Source organism: Poecilia latipinna, unplaced genomic scaffold (assembly GCF_001443285.1).
Source record: "Poecilia latipinna isolate Pla-1442-1.1 unplaced genomic scaffold, P_latipinna-1.0 Scaffold1387, whole genome shotgun sequence".
NCBI classification, from domain to species: Eukaryota; Metazoa; Chordata; class Actinopteri; order Cyprinodontiformes; family Poeciliidae; genus Poecilia; species Poecilia latipinna.
Genome location: NW_015114003.1, coordinates 89,006 through 101,558, shown reverse-complemented (window position 1 = coordinate 101,558; position 12,553 = coordinate 89,006). Strand labels below are relative to the sequence as shown.

General features: G+C 38.6%; 1 protein-coding gene across 1 annotated transcript in view; it reads right to left on the bottom strand.

Annotated features, from left to right (window-relative positions):
• reln (reelin) overlaps nt 1–12,553 on the bottom strand; it is a gene marked incomplete at its 5' end in the record, with an annotated part of 132,580 nt that overhangs the window by 44,480 nt on the left and 75,547 nt on the right. Inside the window, 12 exons of the mRNA XM_015056507.1 lie at nt 43–201; nt 1,725–1,801; nt 1,895–2,102; nt 2,190–2,347; nt 3,782–4,017; nt 5,041–5,247; nt 6,207–6,378; nt 6,474–6,679; nt 7,893–8,079; nt 8,167–8,304; nt 11,443–11,555; nt 12,308–12,500. Coding sequence (XP_014911993.1) covers nt 43–201; nt 1,725–1,801; nt 1,895–2,102; nt 2,190–2,347; nt 3,782–4,017; nt 5,041–5,247; nt 6,207–6,378; nt 6,474–6,679; nt 7,893–8,079; nt 8,167–8,304; nt 11,443–11,555; nt 12,308–12,500 — 2,054 coding nt within the window. The remainder of the gene's footprint in view (nt 1–42; nt 202–1,724; nt 1,802–1,894; nt 2,103–2,189; nt 2,348–3,781; nt 4,018–5,040; nt 5,248–6,206; nt 6,379–6,473; nt 6,680–7,892; nt 8,080–8,166; nt 8,305–11,442; nt 11,556–12,307; nt 12,501–12,553) is intronic.

Genomic DNA, 12,553 nt, shown 5'->3' with positions numbered 1-12,553 from the left:
GGTACATTTATTGCATAGTGAGTTTTGCAGACAGTTACTCACCTTGCTGAGGCTGCCACCACCGAAACACTGTGTAGGGAGTTTTTGCTGGAGGTGGAAGCTCAATGGTGACCACCTGAGGCTCCAAGAAGGAGCTGAAGTCCAACTCTCTCAGAAACTGCCACTGGATGCCATTATTGGTGGAGAACTGGACAATGACACCTGAAAGTACAAAAACAGCCTTTTAATAGGGAAAAGGGGGAATATTATTAACAGAAACCAAATGGGAAGCTTGCACTGTTCTAAACGACATGCTAGTTCTGGATATAAAGTCCAGTCACAGTGAGTTCATTCATTACACTCTTAGCTTGATGTTTTAGTGCAGATCCAGATTAATCCAACTCCGTTTCTCAGCAGGATGGAAGCGACACTTACTCAGCATGTGGAGATGTCACATGTGTAAAAGCAATAGAAAACTTGTAGCACAAATTAAATATTACGTATATTTTTATCCCCATTTCTAATGCAGCCCTGGGCATTTACCCACATGACCCTCATCAGAAACTTCTGATAAGTTCTTCTGTCACCAATAATCTTATAAACCAGCTTAAAAAACTGTTTAAAAAAACAGGAGCATTTTGGGAAATATGTTGCATAGGATGAGGGTCTCAAAGATCAAAAATGCTACTGAAGATATTAAAAATGTATAAATAATTGTACATTTAAGGAGGAGAGTGTGGTGTTTAAGCGTCATTCAATGTGGGAATAATTTAAGCCTTAATCTGGTGTTTGGAGATTTAAATGTTTGTAAGTTATGAGTATGACAGCGGCAGGAAATCAGAAGATCCTGCTTTTTCTTCCTGCTCCTTTCCAAACAAATAATGCAAAATTAACCAATAGGCATGATCATTTGTTTGAATTTTATTTTACTTTTTGTCTGTTCGAAATAAATGAATAAATTAAAAAAATAATAATAATCTTACAGTGTGAAATTCAGTGTTAATTTAAACCAATGTAATAATTTTATTCCACTTTAATTTTGTAATAGGGAGTAACTCTGACCTGAAATGGTTTGAACATTCACACAACAAGGTTTGACACAGCCTGCTATGTTTTAGAAACTGGAGGAATTTTAAGACGATACATATTCAATTTAGTCTTGGACTTGTATTTAGCTTTAGCTAATTTTATACTAAATGTAGAGATTTATCTACTGCAGGTAACTCAGTGTGAACTTTTAAAACGCCTTAATTTCAGCAATTTGCTACTTAAATTAAGAGAAAAAAGACAACGGAGATAAAGTCTGTGGCAGAACAATCGTACCTCACTGCAAAAACACAAAATCTTACCGTGTATGCTTAGTCTAGTGAAAATATCTTAATATGCCTGAAACAAGAGAAAACTAATTTACAGGCAACTTTTCAGCAACATTTGATTATTTAACTTATACCAAGACATTGTTCCCATATTATAAGTTAAATAATCTACCAGTGGAACAATTTCTTTTTATCACCATTAAGAAATTATTGACCTAAAACAACCTCTTGTGTCTTGCTATAAAGTTATTTTTGTCTTATTTCAAGTGTACTAAGATATTTGTACTAACTGAAAGAATATTTGGCAAGATTTTGTGATTTTGCAGAGCTGGAGGGATCAAGTTATCCTTCCTTTATTGACTTATATGCAGTTCCCACATTGAACCAGCAGAGGGCCTCATCACAACATGTGTTGTATTTGAAAACGACCTTCATTGCGCGAGCGAGGCCTGGTGCAGGTGGGTCCTAAACTCTTGCTGCCAATTCGGATGTAAAACTGAGCCAACCTATAAACAAAAAACAACAAAAGTGAATTTTATATTAAACAGCATCAACATAATGCTTCAAAACAGGGAGAATGAGAGAGTTGCTCCTCTCACCGCGTGTTGGTTGTGTCCAGAGGAGCTGTTTGTGCCTCCCGACGTCCAGCACTGCTGAAGTAAAGAGCCTTGCCCTCACTGATGATGCCACAGCCGCCTCCGATTTGCCCCCCGCTGATACTCTGCCAGAGAGGACTCAGCTTCCCCTCAAAGCCCTCTGTCAGCTCTGGGGGACTCGCTACGGATGGGACACAACTATCTTGCTCCACTATAAAGAAAATAAGGACGATTACAGGTTAAAATACAGCAGCATCATGAGATACTTGGTTACCTCAGCTTTCTGTCACCACAGTACCTGTGAAGCTCATATCGCAGAAGCAGACACCAGAAATGCAGTCTCCATGTCCCCCGCAGTGGTTGGGGCAGGGCTCGGAAATGTAGACTCCGTCCAAAGCAAACGGCGGCGCATCTCGGTACACGCTACTCTCCTGGAACCAACGGAACCTGGTTTTACTGAGAAAATGAATAAAGTTCAGGTATTTCAGTACAAATAAACCTTAGAACTTAAGGGTGAATTCACACCAGCCCAGTTTAATCTGCTTTAATCAAACTCAAGTTTGTTTGGTAGAAAGTCTGGTTTGTTTGGGGAAGTGTGAATGTGCAATTGGACTAAAAAAGCAAACTCTGGTCCGCCTAAAACCCTCGGTCTCGGCTCAGTTGGCGTGAATTATGGCGCGGTTCGGAAGCATCTGAATGCAAGCGAGTCAGAAACCGCTCCAAAAGCAGGAAGCAAACTACAGCGCAGGGCATTCTGGGTAAATAAAACCAAAACAAACATAAGAGTCTAGTGCTAGCGGGAGAAATTTCTTGTGGTCTTTTCCCAATGACAAAGGAGAAATCTTACAACCGCTAAAATCTGTTGTCACTCCACTTTTGTTTACATTTCATGAAGAAGAAAGTTGGGCTCATGTCTTCTTCTGAGGTTTTTGTGGCGTTTCTTTCAGCAGTTCTTGGTTTGTTTGACACAGTGCAGCTCGAAAACGAACCACAACAAAAATGTAACAAGTGTTGGAATTTTGGTCTCCAACTGAACCGAGTCTACCGGACCGGACTATGAGGTGTGAAAACAGTCTTTGGCTACAAAATCTGCCTTTTTCATGGCAGTCTGAACGACCCAATTCTGATCTTTTCACTTCCCCCCAAAATTCAGATTTGTGCTGATAGCTAATGGCACAAATCAGATGCTAATTTGGTTACGGATCCGATTGTTTTCAAGTGTCTGCTGTTTGAATGATAATGTTGTATTTTATCCGACTTTTATATAGATGTGAGACATCCACCACAATTCTGAGCCTAACAAAGAAGGAAGTCATGCTCAGTGTCTTCTTCAGATATTTTTGTGTCTTTCCTTCAGTGTTTCTTGGTGCAGCGCCACCACAGGCGAAGAGGAGAACACGTTTTTCAATTAGAGTGGTTTGACAGTGCAGAGTGAAACCAAGCGGACCTACCGGACTAAGAAACACAAAAACACAAAATCTTACCAAGTTTTTGGTCTAGTTTCTAGTGCAAATATCTCAATACACTTGAAATAAAACAAACTAACTTACACATAATTTTTTTAGCAAGACACAGAGGCTATTTTAAGTAAATAATTCCTTAAAATTGTTCTGAAGATTGATGAAAAAGTACTAATTCCATCAACTTGTAACATGGGAAAACTGTCTTGTTATAAGTGAAACAATCTGCCAATAGAACTGGTATTTTTCATCAATATTAGAATTTTACTAAAAACATGTCTTTATGTCTTGCAAAAAAGTTGCTTGTAAGTTAGTTTTGTCTTATTTCAAGTACACTAAGATATTTGCACTAGAAACTAGACCAAAATAATTGGTTAGATTTTGTGTTTTTGCAGTGTAACTACATTTGAAACACACTGTAGGGAGCTACCTGGCTGCCACGTTTCGGGGTATGACCACTGTGATCCTGGTCCACTGTTCGTAGTCTCCAGTGTTGTAGACGGTCGGTTCTCTGAGCTCACGGCCGCTGCCTTCGCAGACGCCTGTTCCCGGCGTTCCGGGGTAGCAGCCTTCTCGGACCAGCGCCCAGGTTCTGCCGGCGTCGTGGGAGTACTGCAGCAGGACTGGGGCTGAGGCGCTGAACTCTGACTCACAGCCGATGTTCAGCTACAACCATAAATAAAGTTTAAAAAAACCCAACTAATTAGAAAAACTAATAATTAGACACAAAAATAAGCAAATTGTTTAGATTTTTCATTTAACTACTTAAGCCAGTTCAGTACAATATAGAAATATATTTAAAAATGCAAATGAAAAATGTATTTTTTTTAAAATACAAAAGTAAAACGTTAATTGCCTAAAAAGCAGTAGCAGCATTCATTTATTGAACACTTAAATGTCTGCGGCTAAATAAATAAGCTCAGACTTTCTGCAGGTGAAGCCATCACCTGAAGAGCTCAAGTTAAAACGTGTTTACAGACAGAAGGTTTTTTTTTTATCTTAAATGGAAAACATTTATTTTTGTACAGCTTTGGTCTAATTACTGCTCTGAGTTTGTTGTTCTTTCAGTAAATTGCCTTTTTTGAGCCTGTCTATGCCTATTAATAGGTAATTGATTACTAATTTAGTTGACAATTATTTTTTCAGTTAACCGCAATTGATCCAATTAATGGTTTCAGCAAGAGATGCATTGATCCAATATTAATATCTGGATTGATCCTGACAATGAAAGAAAATCTAAATGGGGAATCTATTCAGCCTAATTCTATGCTTTGCTCTTTGAGCAATTACATGCTGTATTATTTATTTTACATTACATTTAGATTTCCTCATTGCACTTTCTGAAAAACTTGAAAGGTTTATTTTTTCAAGATACCCAACCGTTCGTTTCAGTTTATTATTTATTTTGCATTGGCTGTTTTACTTCTAATGTGAGTGACTAGAATAATCAACGTTGTTTTTACATGTAGCTTGTGAAGCTGTTGGTGTGTTTAAATGTGTGGTTCTGGTTCAGAGTTACCAGATACATTTGTAATTCAGTAAATCTATTCATACGTTTATTTTTAAAGAAATATTTTCAGCTGTTTTTCTGTATCAGATCGCCGATACTAAACTCCAGATATCGGTTTTGGAGATGTAAACAGTGGAAATCCCTAGTTTCAGTATTTTATTTGAAAACGTCTCCCTAACCTTAAACTGAAGGGTGTACCCAGGCCGGAGGGCCAGGTCCCTGGTGACGGCCACCCTGTCTCCATCGGAGCGTCCAAACACCATCGCCGAGGGAGTCGGAGCGCAGAAGCTGCTGTTGTTGTCCCTCTCCATGCCCTCGTTGCCGAGCATCAGCCAAACGCTCATCTGGTTCAGAGGGTAGTCGAACGCCGGCTTCTCGTAGAAGTTCTGTGCAGAAGACAAAAAACAGATGTTGTGTTTTCTGGTAATATTTATCCAGAAATAATTTCTTGCAAAATAAAGAGGCAGATTTAAGATGTTTTTGAAGTCAACTGTTTGCTGTAGTGGAAAAAGCTGTTTATTGGCAAGCTAAACATGTCAAATGCATCTTAATGAATACAAACACTGCTTTTCAGACAGTCAAAATGTTATTTAATTGACTTCACCACCTGTGTGTTTGGCATTATTGGAAAGCTTAGAATCAACATTTTCAGAATCTGTAAACAGGATTTTCTTTTTTTTTTCCAGGGACCCTAATCCTCTTTTGTAAATACCAGTTTATTTTACTTAATTAAGAACATTTGTGTGTGTGTGTGTGTGTATGTGTGTGTATCAAATGTTGCTTCATAGAGAAGAATGTATATAAAAAAGAACAATATGTAGATCTGCCATTATAACTACATACATTTTGCTGGGTGATAAATTGTCCCAGTAATTATTACGATAAGCGATAATGTTGTTTTGAGATCATTTTCAAGTTACATATTGATAATTGCATAATGATGCAAATAAACCCTCTGCAAAGACCAATAAACTTTAATTTTGTAAAGAACATTTCACACTGGAACATATTAAAATATCCAAAATAAAACAATCAAAAATGAAAAATAAAACAGAAATAAAAATCACAAACATCAGACCCCGTAAATAAAATGGATTATGAACTCTGAAAACAACATTTAAAAAAAAATATTAATCATCAGAATGGATATTATTGAGCTCATTTTTATTTATGTGATCATTTGATTGTTTGTTGCAACAAGCATAACCACATGAATAAAGAAAATATATATTTTTCCAGTCCTACATTTTAAAACAAAAAAACTGCATAAAATATAATGAGAAAAGAAGGTGTATTAATAGGGTTAGAGCACATAATATTATCTGATGCCATGCTGGAGTCTGACCTGCGGCAGAGTCGGGTTGGCCATCGGGATGATGTGCTTCTCCCTCTCTGACAAAATGATGACGTCATCAATCGCCCACTGGTCGTACCCTTCCCCAGAATGAAGCGGCTGCCACCACCGAAAGCGAGTGGAGGGAGTTTTCGAAGCCAGAGGAAGTTCGTAATGAACAAAGCTGCGAAAGGAAAAAGAGCGGCTTCATTATTCTGGAACCACATGCACCTCTGAGCAGCCGAGACGTTTTACTCTGCTGGTTTCTGCCTGCCTCACCGAGGTTTGGTGAAGTCTGTGAAGTACATCTCAGCGATGAGGCCCCAGCTGATTCCTCCGTCGTTGCTGTACTGCAGCAGCACTCCCTCCTCCCTGCTGTCTGCCTGGTTACACTCCGCCCAGTCTCCGCCCACACGCAGGTAGAACTGCACAAACTCCGCCCACTCCGTGTCCAGATCCCAGCTCACCAGCTCCCGCAGCCCAGCCTGACCACAGCGTGCACACAGTCACAACATTTGGTCAGATTTCATCATGCTCACTGCAAAAACACAAAATCTTACCAAGTAGGTTGGTAGGTTTAGTAAAAATATCTCAGGTTACTTGAAAAAAGACAAAACTAACTCACAGGTAACTTTTCAGAAAGAAATGTGAGCTTGTTTCAAGTCAATAATTCCTTAATATTTATTGATGTAAAATACTGACAGATTATTTCACTTATAACAAGACATTTTCCCCATGTTATAAGTGAAATAAACTGCAAGAAGTTATAGCAATAAACGATAATATTATTGTTTTGAGGCCATTTTTAAGTAATGTAATGATAATGGCATGAGAATGCAAGAACACAGTCGTAAAGATCAATAAACTCAAACATTTAACATGGACAACATTTTAATTACCAAAATAAACTTCCAGAAAACTGTAAAACAACCGAAACACTGAGTTCCTTTAAATCGAGGCATAAAGCCCACCTTAGAGTTTAGAGTTTAAATCGATTAATAAGTGAACATAGATTAATTCTAGTCTAGATTACATTGTTTGTCTTTATTCTGCCATTGTAATGCAATGTTGTATTTTGTTAATTGTGTTACGCTGTCATCATGTAAAGCACTTCAAACGACTTGAAGATGGAAATAAACTTGACTTAAATATTATAAAATGTTAAAGAAAATGCTTTTCAAAATCTCCTAAAGTTGATGGTCTTAATATTGTACCAATCTGACAAAAAGGTTGAAATACATAATTGAAAGCCATAAAATAATAACATTCACTTAATCGATGATGAGTGTGAAATTCTGATAAGCACTGAGCTGAAAACATGAAAAAACTGTGGAAAAAACGTAGCTGCAGCTGGAAAACCTGATTTAAAACGTGCTCAGCAATGCGTCAACAGCCGCGTAATCGCCAATCAGACTCATGAACTCTCTGGAGAGTTATTTTTTTAAACATTCAGGGAAGAGTTCAGAGGTCAATGGCTCTTAGCAACGAGCACTGGACAGTAATCAGGGACAGTCATATAACTTGGTTTACCTTAATAACACAAACTTACCACATGTTTGATCTGCTACGTGTGAAAACACAGAAAACGTTCGTGTGCCAGATTTTTTTGTGCAATTAAGCTCATTGGATTTTACATAAAAATAATCACATTTAACACTTTATCTTGACAGGACTGAATTAAATCGACATTTTCGTTACCTTGCTGAAGTACAGCGACGATCCAGACGACACCACCCCACAGCCCATGTCGGGCGCCACCACCTCTCCGCCAATCACCTCCTGCCACGTGGCCAGCAGCGCGTCTTGGGACTCAAAATCTGAGAGGACGCTTGACGAGAGCGGAGACGACGGCTGGCAGTCCGGACCCGAGAACCCGTCGTCACACCTGCGTGAGATTAGAGGGCGACTTTAACCCAGCCGTCCATTTATAATCTGTCCCACATGCATCCGCGGGTCAGGAGGAGAGACTGGCCTGCAATGTCCGTGGTCACACCAGCCGTGTCCGTGGCACATGTTGGGACACTGCTGGCCGATGTAGACGTCGTCCAGAGCCCACTCGTCCTGCTCGCCGTAGTAATTCTGGATCCATCTAAACCGGGTTGCACTGGACCTGAAACAATTAGAATTTACAGCTCTGGAAAAAATATAGAGACCACTTAAAATGATCAGTTTCTCTGGTTTTACTTTTTATAGCCATATGTTGGAGCAAAATGAAGATTGTTCTTTTATTCTATGAACTACTGACAACATGTCACCGAAATTTAGTATTTAGTATTTATTTGCAGAAAATGAGAAGTGGTCAAAATAAGGAAATAGATGCAGTCCTTTCAGACCTCAAATAATGCAGAGAAAACAAGTTCATGTTCATTTAGAAACAACAATATTAATGTTGTAACTCAGGAAGAGTTCAGAAATCAGTATTAGGCGGAATAACCAGGAGGCTTTTAATGGGGTTCAGTGCAGTGGGCTCTTCATTTTTCCTGAACTTTATATAAAACATTTCCTCAAATTTTAAAATGTGAAATGATGCAAAATTGACATTTTACATGTTTCTGTACGTCCACTGATTCTAAAAAACCCCAGCCGGCTGTTTTTTTATGGCAATAAGTTGAAGTTTAGTGAACCATTTTAAAAAAACTATTGGGAATGTAACTTTAGAAGTCAGTAGGTACTGCTCTTCACCTAGTGACTCCAGCGAGGCCCAGTCTGTTACCTAGCAACCCAAGCGGAACCCAGTGCGTTTCCTAGCAACCCAAACTGAGCTCCAGCTCTTTTGGTAAGCTGATTTTACCGCTGTAATCTCTGTACAATGGCTGCTGGAAAAAAGAAGTGTTTCGTGGTTGACTTTACCATCTAGAAACAACTTGCTAAATGGCTGTTGGTTGTGCAGGAGGCTCTACTTCTGCTTTTCAAAGATGCACAATTGTACAACTGAGCATCTGTTGGCAGCCATTTTCAAGCGCGAGTGTGATGCTGCGTTCCAGTTGAATTTGAAACTGGGAAATTCCAACTTCTCAGTCATAAGAATCAACTTCTGACTGAAGTCATCTGAAGTCAGATTTCTCCCAGTTCAAATACTGAAACGTGGCCATGTTGCGTCTCAATGTGGCCGCTCCTCACATCAGCAGCAGTAATTTGTGGTGGAAATGTGTATTTTACTAGACACACAGGTAAAAGTGCATCTAAAATCAATGTAACATGTAGTGCCTGCAGCTCTAAACTGCAGTTGAGGAACGCTGTCGGGTCGAAAGGCTAATCCAGTTTCAAGTTCCCACTTCCAGGTTAACTGGATCGCAGCATAAATGTTGAGTTGTGGCCGTGGCCAGCAGTAGATTATTTGTATTTAAAGTGACAAGAGGCCCTAAATAGCTCAATCTGAAATTAGCTCAAATTCAGCAGAACTCAGCAGACTAAAATCAGATTATCCAAGAATGATTTTGTGCAAAAAATGTAACGAACGTAGCGCATAGACCAATCCTAACCGGTTCAGCGAATCACAAGCGGTCACCTTGTAATCCAGTCAGGTGTCACATCTAATGTTTCATACTGTTGAACGTCAAATTGAAGAGATTTTGTGGTATAAATATGGCAGGTTGGAGATAATAAACCACTCTGGCCTCTTGGTTTACTGCTTTACGGATCCATATCGGATTGTCTCGTGTTCATTCAACCTGCACACAGCTGTTTTATTACCACTAGGGGCCGTGACCTTCTGACCTGTCACCGTACTCTACAGGAGATTACAGCACCGTTATTTAGGAGCTGGGGTGTTGGAATGAAATGGAGGTTGAGGTCAGGGTGTTCAGCAGAGGCGACGGTTTAAGCTGAAATATGTCCGAACTGAGGCTGCTTCATGTTATTTATAGCCTATTTAGCTGCATGCGTTTTAAAGATCGATGAAAGCCGAAACCCAATAATACGTGACCTCATCAAATCTTTACAGTATCTTACAAAAGAGTAAAACACATCTAGAGACTTCTGCCCATTTTTCTGAGCAAAACAGATCAATGAGAAAGTTACAGACTGTCGCAGTGTTGAGATCTGGGCTGTTCTAACACATGTATGTTTTTTAATTTAATTTTTGTCTCTTTAATTTAACTGAACTGAATTTAATATCCCTTTGGAGTATGTCTGAATGAAAACTGAATCTGAATGACCAGAGAAACGTATTTTCTCACAACAATTTATTTCTTCTTACTGTTCAATAAAGTTCAGCACTGAACTTTATTTCTTTATTACTATTGGATCATCCTGTTCAATAGTTTCCATAATTGGTTTTAGTTTTGTTTTTTTATATATCGCATTAAACTTACACACAATATTCCAGAACTGGAACAATAATGAAATTTGTTGAGTAAATTAAGTTTTAAAATATCACGTTTTACCTAAAATTGAAATAATTATTGATCGTTTAGACTGAAATGTTATGTAGCTTCCAACTAATTTCTTACAATTTTCATATTTTTAATACTTTTTAGTGTTTACAGATATAGTTAATTTAGTTATTTTTTTTTTTAGTAATAATTTGTTTCTGTTAAAATGTTTGTGTCCTGTGCAAATATAACAAATATAACTTTATTTGATTCCTTGCAAACGTAATTAAATAAAGTATAAACAGTTTAGGACCAAACACTGGCCCCTGAGGAACCCCAGACGATACATCCAAACTACTGACAACCAAATGTTTGCAGAAATGACTGCCTGTTCTTTTAGATATTGCTATGTATCTGCTCTAGCAACATTTCTATTAAACCATATTGTTTTTATTTATAAAACAATATAATCCACATATTTCCAACTGGAATTTATTTAGGGGTATCAGAGTTAAGGAAGCTGGATTCATACGCAAGCCACACATTTCAGTGTTAAGTCTAAAAAAACTTTTACAAACTTTGCGCTTGAGTTCTGGATGTTTACATTTATAAAATCTTAATAAAAAGCATTTTGGAAGAACAAGTTTATGGTTGTAATGGTGAAAAATGTTTAAGGGATGTGCATATATGTGAAATGGTTAAAGGGTTAGCAGATGATTATGTGTTTCTATTCAGGCCTGCAGCCGCTGACGGAGGAAAACGCAGACCTTTACTCGTATTCTGCTGTTCATTTTGTGTAATTGACCTGACTGCTGTCAAACCACAATGCGCTTATTAGCCACAGTAAAAAAAAACAAAACAAGGCAAAATCAAGATCAGAGGGTGTTTAATCCCAAACGGCACTTTGTGAGTCTTTTTCTCTGAATTGTACTTACCACGTCTTCTGAGGCAACGAGAGCGTAACTCGTCTCCAGTCTTTGAACTCAGACGGATGGTAGACACTGGGAGCTGTAAACTCAGAGCAGCTCGGCATGCCAGGTAGACAGGCCTAGCAAGAGAAAGGAAACCTTTTAAGATATGCTTTCTTTCACATATTCACCAGAGGGGCTACAACACTGCTCACTCTGAATTTCTGATATGTTCTTAGAACTGTATGCTGCAGATTAGGTTTAGCCAGTTTTATATGATCATAAATAGAGTTTGCTGAATTATGGCATCTTTGACCTGGAGCATTGAATGATCAGCATGGATTAACTCTACCAAGAGCACAGTCAGTCTGTACTTGCAAGATGCATGTACACTATAAAACATCTGGAAGTGGCTTAAAAAGAAAGTCCACCTGCGGCCTTGAAAATGTAATTTAAGTCAACAAGAAAGTTGTTTTACTAATGTTTTACAGTGTAGGTGAATCAGAGAAAAGTCACTGATGAAGAAGAGAAAGTCATTATAGTCCATTAAGCTCCAAAAGCAATAAAAAAATCAAACTTCTGAATATTTATGAAGCCGTTATGATCATAGAAAGTCCTTGTTGAAGATAATCTGCCGTCTCTTTCACATACAGACGTGTATTTGCTGATAGCGGAGTGATTAAAACTAATTGTGATGATTTGTCATTTAAAACAAAGTGGCACATTTAGGCTCATTATTTACATATTATCTCTGTGGCTGTAATGGCTAAATCAATATTCATGATCATAAATAAATAATTTGTGTCCTTGTCTCTATGCAATGGGACAATGTGAGAAGTTTCTGCCACAGAGAAGCATGTGTTGGGAAAAATAAAATATAAGCCACATTTACCTCTTTGACCAGGTGCCAGGTGAGGCCGTGATTGGTGGAGAACTCCAGGCGCACCTGGGTGTCGATGTGAGGGGAGGGGTCGCGGCCGCAGCCCATTACCAGTGAGAACTGCAGGCTGTAGGAGGCGCCGATTTGCATCGACTGGGTTTCAACATAACGGATGCTGAATCCGGGACTGGGCTCACCGGAGAAACTGAAGAACGACACGAACAACCCGGGAGGATCAGCTTGTTAGATGTTTTTAAC